The 20,513-nt window shown below is 37.1% G+C and overlaps 5 protein-coding genes across 12 annotated transcripts; 1 reads left to right on the forward strand and 4 right to left on the reverse strand.

The window, feature by feature from the left end:
- Positions 1-828: 828 nt before the first annotated feature.
- On the reverse strand, positions 829-6,027 carry LOC117904840 (F-box/kelch-repeat protein SKIP30). Of its 7 annotated transcripts, none has more exons than XM_034817621.1 (4): positions 5,875-6,027; positions 2,910-3,073; positions 1,310-2,433; positions 829-1,148 (listed from the first exon to the last, which is right to left on the reverse strand). In XM_034817621.1, the coding sequence occupies exon 3, from the start codon at positions 2,345-2,347 to the stop codon at positions 1,310-1,312; it is 1,038 nt and encodes a 345-aa protein (XP_034673512.1). In that variant the 5' UTR covers positions 2,348-2,433; positions 2,910-3,073; positions 5,875-6,027; the 3' UTR covers positions 829-1,148. The 7 variants fall into 7 exon arrangements, with proteins under 7 accessions (XP_034673512.1, XP_034673506.1, XP_034673507.1 ...); XM_034817615.1 differs by adding an exon at positions 4,217-4,266 and having other exon boundaries at positions 829-2,433; XM_034817616.1 differs by having other exon boundaries at positions 829-2,433; positions 2,940-3,073.
- Positions 6,028-7,142: 1,115 nt separating this feature from the next.
- Positions 7,143-8,395, reverse strand: LOC117904992 (non-specific lipid-transfer protein-like protein At2g13820). Its single transcript, XM_034817845.1, has 3 exons — positions 8,034-8,395; positions 7,892-7,933; positions 7,143-7,476 (listed from the first exon to the last, which is right to left on the reverse strand). Exons 1-3 carry the CDS (start codon positions 8,350-8,352, stop codon positions 7,346-7,348), a joined length of 492 nt encoding a protein of 163 aa, XP_034673736.1. The 5' UTR covers positions 8,353-8,395; the 3' UTR covers positions 7,143-7,345.
- A 1,164-nt stretch (positions 8,396-9,559) lies between these two features.
- On the reverse strand, positions 9,560-16,162 carry LOC117904657 (non-specific lipid-transfer protein-like protein At2g13820). Of its 2 annotated transcripts, XM_034817374.1 has the most exons (5): positions 13,137-15,013; positions 12,940-13,050; positions 10,294-12,742; positions 10,088-10,201; positions 9,560-9,926 (listed from the first exon to the last, which is right to left on the reverse strand). In XM_034817374.1, exons 3-5 carry the CDS (start codon positions 10,610-10,612, stop codon positions 9,796-9,798), a joined length of 564 nt encoding a protein of 187 aa, XP_034673265.1. In that variant the 5' UTR covers positions 10,613-12,742; positions 12,940-13,050; positions 13,137-15,013; the 3' UTR covers positions 9,560-9,795. The 2 variants fall into 2 exon arrangements, 1 of the variants encoding a protein (XP_034673265.1); XR_004649609.1 differs by lacking the exons at positions 9,560-9,926; positions 10,088-10,201 and adding an exon at positions 16,015-16,162 and having other exon boundaries at positions 12,474-12,742; positions 13,137-15,294.
- A 1,430-nt stretch (positions 16,163-17,592) lies between these two features.
- On the reverse strand, positions 17,593-18,390 carry LOC117904175 (non-specific lipid-transfer protein-like protein At2g13820; the record flags this gene model as incomplete). Its single annotated transcript, XM_034816688.1, has 3 exons — positions 17,593-17,851; positions 18,016-18,126; positions 18,213-18,390. Coding segments are annotated over 3 exons (417 nt in total), but the record flags the coding sequence as incomplete, so codon positions are not given.
- An 851-nt stretch (positions 18,391-19,241) lies between these two features.
- LOC117904938 (non-specific lipid transfer protein GPI-anchored 2-like) lies at positions 19,242-20,440 on the forward strand. Its single transcript, XM_034817761.1, has 4 exons — positions 19,242-19,603; positions 19,715-19,735; positions 19,866-19,925; positions 20,055-20,440. Exons 1-4 carry the CDS (start codon positions 19,255-19,257, stop codon positions 20,270-20,272), a joined length of 648 nt encoding a protein of 215 aa, XP_034673652.1. The 5' UTR covers positions 19,242-19,254; the 3' UTR covers positions 20,273-20,440.
- Positions 20,441-20,513: the final 73 nt, after the last annotated feature.

Genomic DNA, 20,513 nt, shown 5'->3' on the forward strand with positions numbered 1-20,513 from the left:
GCTTGGTCGGTCCAGTTGGTTTGCGTATTAGGCTTTCCACAAAGCCCACTGGACTTCCAATAATGGCATGGCTGCAGGCCCATTTGGCGATCGCACATTTTGAATTTGAGTTGCAACTTCGGTGGGTTGTTAATAACCAATCCGAACCCAATCCTAATTAAGAAAATAATCAACTTGGACTCAATCCAACCCGACCTCTAATTTGAGGTATTTTAACCTAAACCCAACTCAACTTTATTTTTCTAAATTCGGGTTAAATTTAGTTATTTAAGTTAGACTTGAATTAGTTGTGTTAAATTTGAGTTGATAGGGTTGGTTTGATTACATAATTTAAAATCTATTATTAATAATTTTTAAAAAACAAAATTTTATGTATTTATATAAAAATTTAAATAATAAATAAAACAAAATTTCAATATAACAAAAAAATAAGCATAAATCTATATATTTTTTTAAAAAATGAAAAATTAAAATAAAATAAATATTATTATATAAGATAATATACATCATAAATATTATAAAAATATTAAATCTGATTCGGGTTATATTTTTCAAAATTTTTCAACGTCATATTAGGTTTGTATTGATTTGTAGTCAATAAAACAAAAAACCAAATCGAAAAAATTAGTTTTCAAAATTCTCTGACCAAATCGAAGTTTATAATAATTGAAAAGCAAAACTTTGCTAAGTATTTAGGTAGAATACCATCACCCATTCTTACTAAAAATTATGAAGAAAGGGGGAAAAGTGAGGAAGCAACGGATGGAGGTGTATATCAATCCATCCTACATTATGGTGATGCACACCAAGACCATAACTAAAATTGGGTAGTAGGAAAGCCAACTTTATCGAACGCAAACAAAAGATAACGCAGATGTTCTAAGACGACATTAGACGAGAACAAAACATCTCCCGGATAAGACTCCGGATCTTAAAACAGTTAGTCATGGGATTTTAATCCTTCTCACTCCAACCATGCAGAGCAGAAGAGAAGACTACTACTAAACAAGGAAGCTGAAAGATACAAGGGAAATTGAAGTGAAGTAATAAAAGAGAGAATTTGTTCTCTGTTCATGCTAACAACATTTCATAATTTTCATGTAAAAGCTCATATTCAATGCCTGCTAAGCCAGCCGATGCTTCAAGCCCTACAAAGAAAAGATCATGAGTAAAAAACAAGGCCAAGGTTGGTTTACAAACAAAAGAAAGGTAGGTAGCTGGCAGAAAGCTGGATTTTTTTTTTTTTGCTTCTTCTCAAACTCTAGTGCCTCAATCACAACAAAGCAACAACAAAAACCAGTCTGGAGACCTAAATTCTCAGCTGAGTACACCCAAAAATAGTTCCTCTGCACCGGGACATTGGAGACACTTGACGCCAAGCTGGTCTCTCACTTCCGATGGTCAGAACATCAACATCAGACAATGGCTTGATGTCCCAGTTCCACCTATCAGGCCCGATCACGCCTCCAATCACATATATCTCATCCCTCAACCCAGTCATTGCAAACCCAATTCTCCTTCGGAACTCTGATGCCGATACCACCATCTTCTTCAGTTCTCTCTCCTGCTTGAAAATGATTCCATGGCTCATTACATAGAGTGCCCCCTGAACAATTGCCATTGGACCCTGGAGCCAACCATAGTCCTCGACTCTCCACCCAGGGCCAACCTTGTCCAAGATTTGAACAGTAGTCAAACCCTTGTGCAAGACATGCACCTTTCCATCAAGTACGACTCCTGAGCAAGCTGAATTGTGAGTGCGGTGGAGATCAGGTATTGAAACCCAGGCATCCTTCTCGGGATCATAGATTTCTGCTTGAGAAATTGATTTCCGGCAACTGGTAAAACCACCTGCAACAACGATTTTTCCATCTAACACGCAACACGCAAACATGGCTCGGGGTACAAGCATAGGAGCCCGTGGGGCCCACTGCCGAATTATGGGGTCATAAGACCAGACTTCATTGGTTGCAAAACTCCCATCTTGATCACCCGTCAATGGATCAACAGCATCACTGCCACCACCAAGTACAAATAGCTTTCCTGCAGTGGAGACTGCACCAAAGTGGGCAAGGTGCCTGATTCTTGAGGGGAGAACAGGAAGGCTAATCCAAAGATCCTTACGAGGGTCATAGAGTTGCCATAAATTTTCAGGGTCAAAAGCGCATACACATAGTAGATCCTCTGATGAACCAACCTCCTGTCGAGCTTTAAATAATTCAGGACCACGAATGGCATCTCGCCAGGAGCGGGAAACAAGCTCCAACCTGGGATGTAGGTAGAAGGGAACCCATGCAAGGCACCTTAGGGCAACGGCATCAGGAAGACCTTCAATCAACCCGGACATGATACTTTACATCCACTTTCAATGATTCTTTGCTCAATGACAATAGTAATTTGCTGGCTATAGTGGGACACTATAGGATACACAATCTGAAACAGAAAAGTACATATATGAATATGGATATATGGAAAAAAAAAACCACAGTACTTGAATTTCAAAATCAATAAAAATGAGCAGGATGCATCAGCACCCAGAGTATCTCAAGAACAAAAGCATCATCTAGATTCAATGGTTAGAGAAGATGGAGCCACACATCATCAGCATACATTGGATGCAAAACAATCAGCACAAGCGATGGCAAGGTTTCATTAAATCCTCAAAATATCCACCACATTCAATGAAATTGAGACATTTTGAGTGCCATGATAGGCAATTAATCAATAAATAACTACGTTATTAATTCACCTACCATATCAATAATTCGTACAACCTTAGATATATCTTGGTTCAGCATGCAAAACAAGGGTGCCCCCATCTGTCAGACCTATGCTAAACACTAAAGAAATTTGCTTCAACTAGTTCAACACCTTATTAACCAATTCAGAACCATTTTTTTTGGAATTACCTCAAAACTTGTGAACAGCTCTGCATATACCTTTAAACTTGGGCACCCAGTTCAAGTTGCTTAATTGTCTTATTAATTATCCGCTAGTGGATCCAGCGCCTAGTGACTTAAAGGTTGTAGCTTTGCAAAGTCTGCTTATTTGATTGCGTGACACAAAGGCATCCCTAAAAATGTAAAAAAGAAAAAGATGATTAGAAATTGGACAAAAAGAGGTCAACATTTCCATGCTCAGAGCATATGTGGAACTCCAAAGAATCAAACTACTATTTGCATGTGCGCACGCACAAAACAGATGTGGGAGAGAGAGGGAGAGGGAGAGGTTAACATATCCAAGCTCAAAGCATGTGTAGAACTCAAAAAAACAAGCTACTATGACACGTGCAACAGACACACACACATGCACCCACCCGCACAATGAGGGGTGGGGGTGCAGGGGCAGAAGGGAGAGTAGATTGTCAAATTGGTTTCCTTCATAATCCTCCAAAAATAAAGAGTCAATATATCTAAAATATCTATTAACTCCAACTATATTTTATCAAAAGGTAAAATTATGGAAACCATAGCATCCACAGATCTAACATGTGTACCTGACTGATAATCATGTTCCTGCAGCAAATCTACTTGACAAAATCCCAATCATAAAAGTTACATAATTGAGCATTTTGGAATTCTTAGGTACACTATAAACAGTTTTGCTATGACTCTTCAACAAAGTACAACTGATAATAATTATCGTGAAATTGTAATAACCACTTAAAAAACAGAGATAGATGAATAAAGAAAATGACATTAAATATTTACACCCCTTTATGATGTATTGGAAAATCAAAATTGTCTTCACAACTTGTGATAGGTATCCTGATTCAGCTAAAGAGCCACTTATCTTATTAAGAAGAAAAAGAAAGATCAACTCCTATGCAAAAATTGTAAAAAACTTAGAGCAGTACATAAAGTCACTCACACCCAACTCTAGAGATCGGTAACCATCTAAAAATTTTTAGGAAGTTGTATCTCCAAGTTCTGAAGTCATCAACCATTAACACCCACCACCGTAAATAGGAACTCAAAAGTACCAAGGAAGCAATTAACCCCAAAAAAATAAACAGAAAAACCTCATAATAAAGATTATAAGACTAAGAAACAGTGAATTTACTAAAAAAAGGCACCATAATATCTCTTATTTGTCCCCCAAAAAGGTGTACATTATTGTGAACTTGTCGATGTTAAAATGATGTCTGAGTCCAATGACAACTGTAATAAAGAAATAGCTCATTTACATGAGATCAAGACCTCTCAAAGCCTCTTACCAGTTTCTAAAAGATGCACAACAAAATAGTCCTTCTCCTTCACTATAACGCTATGTGTCAATATCATAAAAAATTAGATATCAGTGTATCATCAAAATAACTAATTAAACTCCTAAATATAAGAGACATCTTGAAATCCAATATAAAAAAACTGACATATATGATGGCAAAACAATTAAAACTACAGGTTTGTGTTAGCTTCCACGTGAAACTCTGAGTATAAGAAACATCTTGGAATTTGACAAAAAGTGAATCGAAGCTAATTAGATTGCATAAATAAACAAGTGACTTAAGAACTAAAATCTGTTTGGTCATTTGCTCTTTGTTCCTTAAGTTTTCATATGATTGGTTTTGGAAATCAATAGGAACGGAAGATTGTCTGTCGGATTTCATAAGATGATTGGGAACCTAAGGGCACTTGTTCTAGCCATTATTGCTCTGCTTGTTTTTTATTTCCTTTGCTCTTGGGTGGTCCTTGTATAATTTCCATGTGGCATTTGGGCATTTATGTGTTTCCTTTTCTTTGCCTATAAAAAATCAGAAGAAGAATTCAATATTCAATATCTGCATAACTACAAGGTAAAGATCTTCAAAATAATTTGGCAAGAGGCAAAAGCCACAAGCAATACCACAAATGTTACTTCATAGACAGGAAACCCAGATTTTAAGAGCCCAAGAAATTCATGTTCAAAGAGTTGGAATGCAAGAGAACCAAGTAACAAATATTCATAAGAAAAATGATATTCATGAGAAATCCCATCTCAAGATCAAGAATCTTATGTGGATATGATATTGTTGAAAACAGTGCAAAAAGATGGTCATATAGATTTAAAATGAAAGAGAAAACCCATTGTCTCCATGTCCATGTTATTCATGATTTTCATCAAAGGGATTTCTCAAAAGGGGGCTGTTTATTTTTTCATATTGATCTTCCCTTATTTGAGAATTGAGTAAAGACCCAAAGGAAAGGTATCTTAAACCCTCAATATGTACACCATAAAATCTCACAGGCCTACCAAACTAATACTAAGAATTTCACAAGATAACAGAAACAACCACCATGGCTGATAATGCATGATCCCTGCTTAGCATACTTGAATAGTATCAAGTTCTTAATTTTAAGTAATATAAACATACATTTCTTGACTGATTAAAATCAACTAAATCTAAAACTAGAGCCCAACACCCCAATATTGACTTGATTAACCAAGCCATCCACAGGCCCGACAAATCAACGAAGAGATAAACCAAATTAAAATTCAAACCCTAAGATTCAACCCCACAAACAACAGAAACAAATTCACAGCACAAAATCAACTAAATCTGAAACTGCAACACTACAACACAACCTATAAGGACTTCATTAACCAATTCATGCACTGACCCCATAAATCGAAACACAAACAACCCAAATTAAAATTCAAGCCCTAAGATTTAACTCCAGGGCAAGAAACAAACCACCATACATTAGAAAACAGGAAAATACAGTTACCCTTGAAATTCTCGAGTTGTAAAAAAAACCCACCTCGAATTCAACATAAGAAACAAAAGAGTACTCACTAATTCGAAAATCTAAACAAAGTTTACACAGTAATTGTCCATAAACAATGACCCAAAAACCAGTGCAGAGAGAGACAGAGAGAGAGGGGCCGTTTTACCTAGAACCCAGTACCGAGGAGAACAAATTTGTGTTTGCGCTGCTCAGATTCCAGAGAAAGGGAGAGAAAAAGAGAGAGTAGCGTTGGATTGGATGTGAAGAAATGAGGAGAGGCTTTTGAGAGCTACGGAAACGTCTTAAGAGTCTCTATATGAGAATTTGACGGTTCTATGGTAATCTTTATTATGCACACAGTATACCTTTCTTTTCTCTTTTTATTATTATTTTATTATTTTATTTTATTTTATTTATTTTTATTTTTATTTTATTTTATTTCTATGAGCGTTAAAAATGGGTCTGCTTTGGTTCGGGGTTACCCTACAAAAACCTACGGAGTAGGGATTCGGATATTCCCTCATCCAATGGCATTTTGGTCATTCTACACTTGGCACGTGCTCCTTGCCTGTCACGTGAATTACGGTGATGTGATTTTCTGTAGAAAAAAGCTTTGATTTAAAAAAAAAATTACATCACGTACCATTAACTGATTTAAAAAATAATTAGGTAGATTTTGACAAAATGATCCCAAACTTAGAAGTTAATTTGGTGTCACCCACATTTCTTTTATTTTTATTTTTTATTTTTTATTTTTAAAATAAAAAGAAAATTTATTTCTTTCAATAGTTTTTTATATTCACGTGAATAACATCAAATGTTATTTTATGAGTATTAATAATTTCTCGAGCCCTTTTGAATTTTTATTATTTTTTAAAAAGTTTCAACTAATTTATTCATCATATCATTCGATATCAATATGATATCCCATAAGCCATAATAACTCGAGACAATGGATGATAAAAATTTGAATTATGACTTTTAATCAATTTATTTTTACCAAATTTGTTAAGAATGAATGTCCAATTTTAGATATCGGGACTAAGAAACGAATACTCCAAATGGAAAAGATGTTTCCAAATTTGTGATTTGGTCTATCTTGCTTAAATTGTTATTTTATTTTTTTATATTTTTATTTTGGTCTCACGTCATGTCATTTTTCAAGATGTGGAATCATTCAAATCACTCGTCCAAATATCAAATATCGAGTTGTAGGAATAGTTTTGATATCATTCTCGATAACGATTTGCTCCCTTTTGTCTTCCATATAGGCCTAAAAAGCGCATTTATATGTTCAAGTTGAATCAATTACATATAGTGTGTAAACAACTTTGTTAGATGTTGATGGGCGTTTAATTTAATGAAATTAATATTTGAGATAGGAACTACCAAACCAAACCAATCCCAAAACCCTCCAAATATATAGGTTGATGGTAGGTCAAGAAACAACTTTCAAGCATTATACTGAATCCAAGAATATTCCCTATTGAAAAATTGAGGAGAGCTTAAGTAAGAATAAATAATCAGTACTTGTATGACTCATACAAATAAATAAACCCTCTAAAGGAAATAGACTACAAGGCTCATATGATCCAAAGAAGAGTCAACAGACTGCAGAAGAAGAAAGAGGCCTGAGCTCAGATGCTGGTGAAGGTTGCAGCACATGATGCAAAGAAGACAAGAAAGGACGTCAGGGAAAATGGTGACTTGATAGAAGTTCCATCGGACGAGTCCCCATTTGTTGCTGGCACTGTCTTTGATCTACTTCCTGCAGCCACAAGGCATCAACATGAAGATATGGATAAGTAAACAGTAGCAGAGAGAGAAAAAAAAAAAAAAAAAGGCTATGAGAGTTAGTATATGGGACTCCAAAATATCCCACGTCAAATATGAGAAGAATTTTCAAGAATTATTTGTGTTTATGTTCCTTTTAATAGGTAGACGTATTTTAAAATCATAAAAGTCCTTTAAACCCGATGTAAATAATATATAGTTTATTGAAAGAAGGTTATTATAAATAGTATCAAAATCAATCTTTAACCTTGATGTGTATGTTTAATTTAGTAAGGTTTCAGTTTAAGGAAAAAGTATATATATAGAGCTACTCCTAACCAAGTAACACGTTTTAACCGAATGCCCTTTGGGTTTGGACAATCTGTAAACAGTTGGACATAACTTCTTACCTGAATCTGGTGTCCCTGCGGGAGAGTCAGCTGGGGAAGAAGCTGTCCAAGGACAAAAGATCAATTAATCATCATATCCAAAGTGGAGAGAAAAAAAAGGCATTTCCCATTTGACAAGAGTCCTTGAGAGGATGTTTCTTACCATTGCAGCGGCTAATAGGGGGAGTCTGGACACTGCAGGCAGTGGGGAGTGCCAAAGCCTGAGTCTGATTAATTTGGATCCCCAGCGACGAGCCACCGCCATTAAGGACCTCGCACAGGCACTGTGGCTGCGACCTGACCACACTAGCAAGCTGTGTGCAGCACCCTGAAGATGGGGTTGAGGAGTTTCCTGTGATATAGTTCAGGCATGGTGACATGCTGATGATCACATTGGTGCAGCTTGATTGAGCCATGGCTCCTGCCCACAGGCTTGCTACAAGGATCATGGTCAGGACTGTCTCCATCCTTGGCTCTGCCATTGGATACTATCAAATTTGTGGACAAGGACAACAACAATGTATAATGGGGAGATTCTGAGTGTCAAGGTCTTGTGTTGTGTGGTTTATAAAGAGAAATTTTTTTAGGGAAAGGACAGATGGTTTACGCGGGTCACCAACTTTTCCTACTTTAGAACAGATTCTTTGGTAAACAACTAACTTGTGGAACTTAGAAAGTATTTGTTCTAACAAACTAAGTCCTACGTGTCTCTCTATTTTTGCTTATTAGCTTTGAAACAAACTTTTCCACTAAACCAAACGGATAGGGAAAATATTCCCATAGGCTTTCTTTTTGTGTAAGGGACCTCTCTTATACTCAAAAAGAACTATGAGAGTTGGCAACGTGTCTAATTCAGGCAGGTCAAGAACTGCCCCCACCCTGCAAGATGATGATATAGTACAAATTCTACCAAATGGGCCACTGGTTCTAGACTTTCTAGTCAGATTTTGGACAAGCCTTCTATGGCTTCATATCAGAAAAAAACAAAGGTTTTATCTCTCCCACGAAATCCCAAATGAGCAAGAGCCAAAACTAGAACAGGAGCACATTAAAATCCCATAAAAAGAAATCTTGTGAGGCACAACGTCTCCTTTGTGTCTACATAGGGATGATTGTGATATCTTACATAAAATAGAAGACAGAATTCTTAAAGTTCTTGATATTATATATTAATAAGGTTTTTTTTTTAATCTTATAAATGTGTTTTAAAACTATAAGGATCTATTAAGTTTAGAACACATAATATCTACACAATTGAAAACGATCGTTACATTTATTCACAATTTAGCCTACTCGACGAATCACAGACTTTTCCTTCACTTCTTTTTTCTTTCTTCCTTTCTTTTTCTTTTTGCATGTTCTCAGTTACTTTTCATGAGGGGTCTATTGTCTGATGCCGCCTTTCTTGATGATTAACGCAATTAGGCAGAGATGATGATGATGGATCCATGCTTGATTTATTAAAATGGATTCATGATTGTAAGTCATATATGTTGACCAGGATAATAGTTCATGGATGATAATGCTTTCATTTTGGTATATGTGGTCCAGCGGCCACTTGATTCGATATACTTGTAGCATTATAAAAATTGTGAAACATTCTTCTCCTCTCTTGTCTCTTTCCTTTTATTTATTCTTTTGTCTGAAGAATGTGTAACATCTGATGGTTTTGCTCATGATGAGAAATCATTTTTGGTCAAATTTCTTCTAGATCATTTGAATTCAGCTTCATTACAGTAATGTGAACTAATTTTGTCTATAATCAATATGAGGAAGTGGGAAAGGCTTCACTCTCATTCATACATATATATAACACACCTAACATATATTACTTAGAAACAAACAGAAATTACAGACAGACTCCCAGCAAGAAGTGGGGTATCAGCTGCAAATAGTAGAAAAGGCCGCAAGACACCATAGAAATCTCAAAATCCAGTAAAAGTGGATGCATGTGAAGCAATGAAGAGAGACAAGATGGTAAGAGTAAGAGGCAGCTCCATGATGGTTCCATTCGACGTGCTTCCATCTGTTGCGGGGACTGACTTAGATCCGGTTCCTGCATTCATTGATCCATTAACACAATGAACTTTTAAGGTGCAGAAAAAGAAACATCTATTATGATTAGTACTAACCATGATATATGGGACATGGGAATTTCACTTATGTGAAATTATTTCAATATTGATTATAAATGAGTAGTTCAAAACTCTTATTTACCTGAAGGAATGCTTGGCAGTGACTGTGTGGTTGGAGTTACATCAGGGGTTTCATTTGAAGAATCTGCTGGAGAACTCTCAGGGGAAATAGCCGAAGCTGTTGGCCCATTAGCAGCTGCCAGACCACAGAAAAGAACCGAATTAACATATACACAACACAATGTCCATGTTTAAACAATAATAACTATATGTTAAGCTTAGCCTTACCATTACACCGGCTAACAGAGGGTGTTTTCACATTACATGCACCTGGAAGTTGTAGGGCAAGAGTTTGGTTAATGGTGATTCCAAGTCCTGCACCACCACTGTTGAGAGCAGCACAGAGGCACTGTGGCTGGGATTGAACCACATTGGCAAGCTGTGAACAGCAGGAAGATGATGGGGTTGAGGAATTTCCTGAAATGTAGTTCAGGCATGGAGCTAAGCCTATAAGCACCCTGGTGCAGCCTGACTGAGCCATGGCTCCATGCGAAAGCAGTGTCAGTAAAACCAGGGCTAGACCCATCTGATTCCCCCTTGTACCCATGCAGAGTTGCGAGATAAGATGATGTAAAAGATGTAGTATGGTATCAGGGCTGAAACTGAATGGTAAGTGAAGGGTTATATATGAGAATGCTGTACAGAAGGATTGATACGAATAGGTATTTTGGGTGACCAACCTTTCTGAAAATGGGGGTAACAAATATCTAGTCACTCTCGTTTATTTTGAGCCTTCAAATAATTCAAAATCACTTAGCTCCCTTCTTAGCTTCACAAACCCCTCAACTGTCATGTTTACCTACGATCAGTGGTTAGGTTGGAATGGAAAAGTGAAGAGATGAGGTTTGTAAAACCTAGACCCTAGGATGGATACATTAGGTACTTTTGGGTGACCAACTTATAACACCATTCCAACAGAAATGACTGAAGAGTGTATTCAACAAGTTTTACTGAGGGCATCTACAACATTGGATCGTCCACTAAAAAAACCGGTCTCTTTGCTCCAAATGATCATGTTGATCATACAAAATGATATCCAACAGAAATGATGGGTTGAATAAATATGCAATATGTCCCATATGCCCATCTGGTCATCTGGGACAACCAATTGTTCAAATGATCAAGATGATTGTTCAGATGTGCAGATCAGTAATGGCCCTTCACAAAATTGAAGACAGCGTAAATCCAGGTTCAGTTCTGTTCATAAAGTCTCTCAACCCAGACCAGTAACTAGGGTTCAATTCTCTCCTGAGCTTGAACACTACTTTCATTCACAAATACAGCTAACTGTTAATCATTTCTAACCCTCAAAAGGGATTCTATAAGCAAGACTGTGATACTAGAATTAAGGACTTATTTCTTGAATCACAGTACAAAAGAACAAGGAGCATAGCAGCTATTTAGGCGATTCATACAGGCCCCAAGATTTTCCAAGATAGATGTTGCTACAAAGAAATGTGGCATGTCAAGTGCTTAGTGTCATCAATGGGATTTATCTCTGGCATCATGGAAGTTGACTGCATCTACTAGAGAAGTTACTTCTATACACAATTGTTGGGATTGTATCCATTGAAAGCCAAGTATCTATTTTAATAGGATTTTGGATTGTAGTGATCATAGTGCATAGCATTAAATGTGCATGGGACTTCTTGGTCATCAGTTCCTTCTAAATTAAAAATTAGTACACACAATTGTAAAAGAAAGCAGATGATTTCTTTTTGTTCTTTTGGTTGATTCCAATACATGGTTGCTATATTATACAATGTGACTTGACCATGATTCAAAGTATCAGCCAATACCAGTAAGATGGACTGAGTTGTATACGACTCGGTCATCGGTCATGACGAGTCCAATATCCTAATTGGTATCATTTGATTCAATAATAATTTGGTTGCAACTCAAACATAAATCATTTATTGACTTGATCCACTCACAGTTAAATTCGATGTTACAACACAAAAAATTCAAACCCATTCATTTTCAGAATAATTATTTTTACTAATTACCTTTTATCATTTTTATTTTTTATTTTCAAAATATACCATTATTAAAAATAAATACTTGGTGTCCGAGAACTGATACCATTTCTTTGAACCATGCATTGGTAGGGATACTAATACCATGTAAGGTTAAAATGAGACCATTATTGCAACTTCATCATTTTTAGGATTTGAAGTTTTCAAGTGTGCCCTTGAGCTTTGTTTGGTTGTCAAGAAAACAGGGGAGAAGAAAAGAGATTTTGAAATCTTCTTCTAGTCATGCCCACCTCTAATGATTATTAAAATATATCATAGATTCCAATTTCTTTTGTTTTGTAAGTTCACAACTGTATTTTCCTTTTTCTTTCTTTTCAGGAGGAAGGAAGTTCTAATATTTGACAAGTGAAGCTAATATGTTTGCAAAATCCAGCATCAAAGAGACAGAGAAATCCCCTCATTATTGTATTAAACACCCAACAAAAAAAAAAAATAACACAAATCAGAATCATTCCACTACAAAAAGATGCCATCTTCAATTCCTACAGCAAGCCCCAGAACTCTACAGAAAGCTCAGAACCTAGTGAATGTTGAAACACATGACGTGATGAAGGGAAGAACTACAAAATGGAGAGGTGAATCCATGATTCCTCCATCAGATGACCTCCAATCTGTTGATGGGACTGTTTTAGACCCTGCTCCTGCATTCATCCATGCATTGAAGTAAAAGCATGCTTCTAACACATACATACACTTAACAGAATTTTTGAAGTATGGTTCCAAATTCCATTTTTCTATCAATTTTAGTCCTGGTGGGGAATCGAGATAGAAATCCAAAAGGTTCAGTATTTTAAGGTATCTAAAAGAATACGTGAAGAACTTCAAATATCATGTATACCTTAAGGGATGCCCGACTCTGATGGTGTGGTTGGAACTTTAGGAGTTTCATCTGAAGAATCTGCTGGTGAGCTCCCTGGGGAAGTTGCTGAAGTTGTAGGTCCACTGGCAGCTGTTCCACCATTTGGCAAGTCCTTCAGTTTTAAAGCTTAGTAAAATATAAGCATAAGCCTAGTGATAAATCAGGGTTGAGCTTACCATTACACTGGCTAACTGGTGGAGTTTGCAAACTACAGGCACCAGGGAGAGCTACAGCAAGAGTTTGGTTTACAGTGATACCTAACAACGCACCACTGCCATTGAGCACCAAGCAAAGGCACTGAGGCTGTGATTGAATGATGTTGGCAAGCTGTGAGCAGCATGAAGATGATGGGGTTGATGGATTTCCTGTAATGTAGTTTAGGCATGGGGCCATGCCCATGACCACCCTGTTGCAACTAGACTGAGCTGCAACTCCACCTCATAGCATGGCCACAAGGGCCAGGACTAAGCCTATCTCAAGTATTCTCAAAGCCATTTGAGGCTATGGAGACAGATATGGAACTGTTGTGATAAGAGTTCAAAGCAGAGAGCAAGAATAGTATGTTGATTGTGTTGGAGGGTTTGGATCAGAAGGGGAAAAAGGGAACTGGATTTATAGAGGTTCCCATTTTTTTTTTTGATAGATAAATAAGAATTGTATTAAAAGAAAGAAAGTATACATGTTGTATATGAAGAAAACAAAAGACAAAAAAGGCATGAAGACACAAAAACCCGTTACCATGTGCTACCAAGAGCCTACCCAATCCACAAAGTCTAACAACAATAAAGAACCATCATCAATGTACAATCTAATCCAATCCCAAAATAGATACAATAAAGAATTTTTAATTGTTTGATGCATGCTTTCAAAGTTGTCAAAAGCCCTCCTATCCCTCTCCCGCCATAAAGCCCAAAACAGACACAACGGAGCAGCCTTCCAAGCCTTCCTCCTCTTTTTTACCAACAGATTTATAGAGGTTTCCATGGAAGAGACAAACACAAATAGGTGTATTTGGGTAGCCAACTTTTTAAAGGAACGTGTTGCTGATAACTAATTGCGATTATTTAAACAGCCTCAAGATTTTAGTTTAAGATTTGCTGAACTAGTGATACAATGATAACAATATTATTTGTATTGAGATGGGCAACCTCTAGCAGCATTCCTACCTCCAAAATTATAACAAAATTCAACCATCTTTTTCGGATACTGTCAACATTCAAGTGTGTCTGACAAGAATATGAAGGATGAATGAAATCTCCTGGGTATGGTCAGGTTACTAGTCTATGATATCTTAAGTTTTTCATATCCAGTCATCTGCTTGTCAAATTACAAGTATAGAGTAGAACACCAGTCCCTTTTTGAGTCAAAACAAAGAGGAAAAGAGTACTTAATTCCTATTTAGCAGTTAGTTCAATAGTTGAGCTCCAAAAACCACTTCAAATCTACTATTTAGCAGTTAATTTTAGGCTATTTTACATTATGTCATGGGATGAATGAATCAGAATATCACCTATGAGTAATGAATTGAAATCCCACTTATAAGTGGGATTTCATTTCTACTAGAATCATTTTCTATTCCATTCCTACCTTCATATAAGTTATCAAAACATGGGAATAAGGGAGAAAAGGAATGGGATGTCCATTCCCACTCCTTATTTCCGCATACCAAACACCCCCAAAATGTAAACAATCGATCATTCTAACCTTACATTCCTAGGTTCATCCAAACACAAAAAATGGAACCACGAAATTCATTCCCATTCAATAAGAAATAGGAATGGAAACAAAATATTCATTCCCATTTCATATTCCCATATACCAAACATGGCTTGAATGTAATATGCTAAACATGGAAAATATTTCTACAAATAATGCATTTCCATGAAAGAATGGAAAGCTAAGTCAAAGAAAGGAGAACAAATCAAATTGATCACTCATTCATGCAAAACGCTTGATACTCCCCAACCTATTCCCAAAGATTTTCTCAACCAAATTCAATCACATTGAGTAAGAATTTATTGCAAATGCAACAACAACATTACTCTTGACTCATTGGATGTATTTGGGGATTTGGCCATTCCTCAAGAGGGAGAGAGAGTAGTGAGCAGTGTCAATTAGATCAGCAATGTTGTGCAGAGACCTCTCCTCAGCAGCCAGCATGAATATCGATCTAACCTCTGCTTTCTTTGCCAATCGTGCAGCCAAGCTCAGCTCCAACTTGGGCGAGTTTATGCTCCTCAGTATCTGCCTGTACAGTGATAACACTTTTCCTCGGTTCCTAGCTAAGTCCTCTGCTGTGGCCCATATCAGCCCCTTTGCCATCTTTTCTTTCCTCTGTTTGTTGGATGAGAAATTTTATTGTTAAAAACACCCAAGGATTAAAAAAGAAAAAAAAAAAAAAGAAATATTATATCCTTGCTGTTTTGCTTGTGAAGAGACAACAAGTTTGTTCTTTTCCTAGCATGTCCTCTGCTTCTTTTGTTGTATTGATCTTCCCTTATTTGAGAATTGAGTTAGGACCCAAAAGGAAGACATCTTGAACCCTCAATCTGTACACCCTAAAATCTCACAGACTTACCAAACTAATACTAAGAATTTCACAAGATAACAGCAACAACCACCATGGCTGATAATCTAAGATCCCTGCTCAGCATACTTGAAAAGTCATCAAGTTCTTAATTTTAAGTAAAATACACATACATTTCTTGACTGCACAAAATCAACTAAATCTGAAACTACAAGACTACAACCCAACCTATAAGGACTTCGTTAATCAATTCATGCACTGACCCCATCAAGCGAAACACAAACACCCCAAATTAAAATTCAAGCCCTAAGATTCGACCCCAGAACCAGAAACAAACCACCATGCAACATAAAATAAGAAAATACAGTTACACTGGAAATTCTTGAGTTGTAAACAACACCCACCTCGAATTCAAGATAAAAAACAAAAGGGTATTGAGTAATTTGAAAATCTAAACGAAGTTTACACAGTACTTGCCCGTAAACAATGACCCAAAAACCAGTGCAGAGAGAGAGAGGCCGTTTTACCTAGAACCCAGTACCGAGGAGAACAAGATTTGTGTTTGCGCTGCTCAGATTCCAGAGAATGGGAGAGAGAAAAAGAGAGAGTAGCGTTGGATTGGATGTGAAGAAATGAGGTGAGGCTTTTGAGAGCTACGGCAACGTCCTAGAGTCTCTATATGAGAATTTGATGGTTTTATGGTAATCTTATTATGTATACAGTATACTTTTCTTCTCCTTTTCTATTTTGATTTTTTTTTTTAATTTTTTTTTTTATGAGCTTTAGAAATGGGTCTGCCTTGGCCTGGGGTTACCCTACAAGAACTACGGAGTGGGGATTCGGCTATTCCCTTATCCAATGGCATTTTGGTCATTCTACACTTGGCACGTGCTCCCTGCCTGTCACGTGATCTATGGTCATGTGGACGCATGGGCTAATTGTGTGTAAATTACATCACATTGGGGGTGAAAAATGTCTAGTCACTCTCTTTGATTTTGAGGCTGCAAGTAATTCTAAACCACCTAAGCTCCTTTCTTCTCTTCACAAACCCCTCAACTATCATATTTACCTATGATCAGTGGTTGGGTTGGAAAGGAAAAGTGAAGAGATGAGGTTTGTATCCAAAAGCTATACACAAGGATGGATACGTTAGGTACTTTTGGGTGACCAACTTATTATGAATTTTATTAAATTGTATCTATTTTAATTCAAGCAATATTATAGTGTCTAGCTTAAATTGTACTTCAATAGGACTTGCGACTTCCTAGTTCACAATCGTAGAAGAAAGTGGATTATTTCTTTTGGTTGATTGCGATGCATAGTTGTTGTATTATATAATGTGGCTTGACTGTGATGTGAAGTATCAATCGATACAGATGCAATTGGCTTAATCGTGTTTGTTTCAATTGTGACTATAATGAGTCCAATACAGCGTTACAACACAAAAAAATTAAATTGATTCATTTTCAAAATAATTATTTTTACTAATTAACGTTTCTTGGTTTTTTTTTTAATTTTATTTTTAAGATATGTTATTATTAAAAATCGGTACTTGGTGTAAAAATGAATATGATAGTGTTTTAAAATTGTTTAATCTTGAACATAATTGTAAACTAATTTTCATGCATGTTTTTATAATTATTTAGATAATATTAAATGTAACAAATGTTAATTTATTAATTTATTGAGGTTATCTTATTGTAGTTATTTTTCTAAAATTTTTTGTAGTTTTTTTTAAAAAAAAATAAAGTTTACATAGCATATTATGTGTAGCACTTTGTGTTTATCGATCTAAGATACCAATATCAGTGCACCTTTGGGACTTGTCTAGTTGGCAATCGATGCTGCGACTTTGACCATGCATTGAGATGGTTACTTGAGCTTTTCGGCATGTTTGGAATCCATGGAAATGGAATATTTCCATTATATTCTGGAAGGAAAGGTTAAAATGAGGCCATTATTGCACCTCCCACAGCAGGATCATTTTTAGGATTTCAATGTGAAGTTTTCAAGTCTGCCCTTGAGCTTTGTTTGGTTGCCAAGAAAACAGGTGGGAGGAAGCTCTGGTATTTGGCAAGTGAAGCTAATATGTTTGCAATCCAGCATAAAAAAGACAGAGAAATCCCCTCATTATTGTATTAAACACTCAGAAAAACTAACGCAAATCAGCATTATTCCAGTACAAAAAGATACCATTTTCAATTCCTATAGCAAGCCCCAGAACTCTACAGAAAGCTCAGAATCCGGTAAATGTTGAAACACATGATGTGATGAAGAGAAGAACTACAAAATGGAGAGGTGAATCCATGATTCCTCCATCAGATGAGCTCCCATCTGTTGATGTAACTGTTTTAGACCCTGCTCCTGCATTCATCCATGCCTTGAAGTAAAAAAATGCTTCTAATACATACACTAAACAGAATTTTCAGAGTAAGGTTTCCTGGTTGGGAATCAAGATAGGAATCCAAAAGGTTCAGTATTTTAAGGTGACAAAGAATATGTGAAGAACTTCAAATATCTTTATATACCTGAAGGGATGGCTGACTCTGATGGTGTGGTTGGAACTTCAGGAGTGTCATCTGAAGAATCTGCTGGTGAGCTCCCTGGGGAAGTTGCTGAAGTTGTAGGTCCACTGGCAGCTGTTCCACCATCCAATAAGTCCTTTACTTTTAAAGCTTAGCAAAATATAAGCATAAGCCTGGGATAAATCGGAGTTGAGCTTTTCCGTTACACTGGCTAGCTAATGGAGTTTGCACATAACAGGCACCAGGGAGAGCTAGAGCAAGAGTTTGGTTTACATTGATACCTAACGTCGCACCACCACCATTGAGCACCAAGCACAGGCATTGAGGCTGTGATTGAACAACGCTGGCGAGCTGTGAGCAGCATGAAGATGATGGGGTTGATCAATTTCCTGTAATGTAGTTTAGGCATGAGGTCATGCCCATGATCACCGTGTTGCAACTAGACTGAGCTGCAACTCCACCCCATAGCATGGCCACAAGGACCAGCACTAAGCCTATCTCAATCATTCTCAAAGCCATTTGATGCTTCTGGGAATTTTGGCTATGGAGACAGATATGGAACTTTTGTGATAAGAATAGTTTGTTGATTGTATTGGAGACTTTGGATCCGAAGAGGAAAAAGGGAACTGGATTTATAGAGGCTTCCATGGAAGAGACAAGCCGATAGGTGTATTTGGGTAGCCAACTTTGTTTTAAAGTAATGTGTTGGTTGATAACTAATTGCAATTATTTAAACAGCCTCAAGATTTTGGTCTGAGATTTGCTTAATTAGTGATGTAACGGTAACGATACAATTTTCATCAAGCAGATGGGCAACCTCCAACAGCATTCCTAACTCCAAATTTAATGTTTATTAGATGATTTAAATAACAAAAATCAACCATCGTTTTCGGTTACTGTCAACATTCAAGTCTGTCTGACAGAGTACGAAGGATGAATGGAATCACCTGGTCGGTCAGGTAACTAGTCTATGCTATCTTAAGTTTTTCATATCCAGTCATCTGCTTGTCAAATTACAAGTATAGAGTAGAACTCCAGTCCCTTTTTGGGCCAAAACAGTGAGGAAAGGAGTACTTAATTCCTATTTAGCAGTTAGCTGAGGTAGTTGAGCTCCAAAACCCACTTCAAATCTACCAAATTTTTTGGCCCCAAATCTCTTAAACCCATCAATCTATAAATCATCCTCTCATCTCCACCCCAAAGGCAACACAAATCTCACACCAACTTCTTCAAAGAAAAATCATGGAAGGGCTCAAGGCTTTCCAACATATGGTTGCAGTATACACAACTCTGCTAGCTATTTCAGTCATTTCAGCTAATGCGCAGATCAGTACACCCTGCACTACCTCAATGATCAGCAGCTTCACGCCATGCTTAAATTTCATCACAGGGAGCACCGGCGGCAACGGGTCTTCGCCAACAGCTGGCTGCTGCAGCTCACTAAGATCACTCACGAGTACTACCATGGATTGTGCTTGTCTCATAATAACTGGGAGTGTTCCTCTTCAACTTCCCATTAACCGAACACTGGCTATCTCCCTCCCTCGAGCTTGTAACATGGGAAGTGTGCCAATACAGTGTAAAGCCTCTGGTACAACTTTGTGTTGGTTCAATCTAAATTCTCTAAGCCCCTTTCATGTGTGTTTTATCACCTATCTGAAATTTCTAACTCTGCATTTTTTTTGGCTCTTTGCAGCCTCTGGTACTCCCCTACCAGCTCCAGGTACCATAACAGCTTGAAAAGCCTCTAGACCCTTTACAATAGATCAGCTAAATAAAACTTATATGGCAAAGACTATCTGAAACTGCATTCGAAAACTTCGATAATGTATTGACTAGAGTCTAATTGGCAGGTCCTGTCCTACTGGGGCCAACTCTCCCACCTCCAGCCGCTGCTCCCCTGAGTCCACGAGGTAATTAGCTCTACAATTTTGATCCCTATTGTCGTATTAAGAGTAATGATTTCATAAAAATGGTAGTAATATCAGTGCTAATCTTGGGCATGAATACCTTTGTTTTCTGGGTAAATCTCTTGCTTGCAGCTTCCAAAGCAGCAGCAGCAGCAACACTGGCTCCAGCACCAGAACCTGAAACAGCTATAGAACTATCACCGGCATCCCCACCAGTGGATTCAGAAACTCCAACAACAACCACTCCGGGAATCCGACCAGTGCTTACACCATCAGCTTCTAATCCATCTTACATTTCTTCACCTCTCCTGTTAATAGTTCTAGGAATCATGGTTCTCAAGTGCTACTAAGTTGTCGAGTACTCTATTGTCTCAGGTGTTGTGTTCGATCATTTGTCGATCTTTTCACTCCGTGGGTGACATTCTATAGCTTTGGGTTTGATTTGAACTTGATGAGAGCAATAACATGTCATTTGTTGTCTTATCTGTGATAAATAAAACTGAGTTAATTGTTTGTTATCTTATGGTATAAACTAACTGATGATTTAAGGCCTTCAAGCATGTTTTAAGGGTCCATTTTTAGGGGATATAG

This window comes from Vitis riparia, chromosome 17 (assembly GCF_004353265.1).
Source record: "Vitis riparia cultivar Riparia Gloire de Montpellier isolate 1030 chromosome 17, EGFV_Vit.rip_1.0, whole genome shotgun sequence".
Lineage (NCBI taxonomy): Eukaryota > Viridiplantae > Streptophyta > Magnoliopsida > Vitales > Vitaceae > Vitis > Vitis riparia.

Excerpts from the sequence above, each read along its gene's own strand:
- LOC117904840 (XM_034817618.1), bottom strand. The coding sequence starts at position 2,347 with ATGTCCGGGTTGATTGAAGGTCTTCCTGATGCCGTTGCCCTAAGGTGC.
- LOC117904992 (XM_034817845.1), bottom strand. The coding sequence starts at position 8,352 with ATGGCAGAGCCAAGGATGGAGACAGTCCTGACCATGATCCTTGTAGCA. Across the intron at positions 7,934-8,033 it reads CCCTATTAGCCGCTGCAATG|CTTCTTCCCCAGCTGACTCT; the intron begins GTAAGAAACATC and ends GTCCTTGGACAG. Across the intron at positions 7,477-7,891 it reads CGCAGGGACACCAGATTCAG|GAAGTAGATCAAAGACAGTG; the intron begins GTAAGAAGTTAT and ends TTGTGGCTGCAG.
- LOC117904657 (XM_034817374.1), bottom strand. The coding sequence starts at position 10,612 with ATGGGTACAAGGGGGAATCAGATGGGTCTAGCCCTGGTTTTACTGACA. Across the intron at positions 10,202-10,293 it reads CTCTGTTAGCCGGTGTAATG|CTGCTAATGGGCCAACAGCT; the intron begins GTAAGGCTAAGC and ends GTGGTCTGGCAG. Across the intron at positions 9,927-10,087 it reads ACTGCCAAGCATTCCTTCAG|GAACCGGATCTAAGTCAGTC; the intron begins GTAAATAAGAGT and ends CAATGAATGCAG.
- LOC117904938 (XM_034817761.1), top strand. The coding sequence starts at position 19,255 with ATGGAAGGGCTCAAGGCTTTCCAACATATGGTTGCAGTATACACAACT. Across the intron at positions 19,736-19,865 it reads TACTCCCCTACCAGCTCCAG|GTCCTGTCCTACTGGGGCCA; the intron begins GTACCATAACAG and ends TCTAATTGGCAG. Across the intron at positions 19,926-20,054 it reads TGCTCCCCTGAGTCCACGAG|CTTCCAAAGCAGCAGCAGCA; the intron begins GTAATTAGCTCT and ends TCTTGCTTGCAG.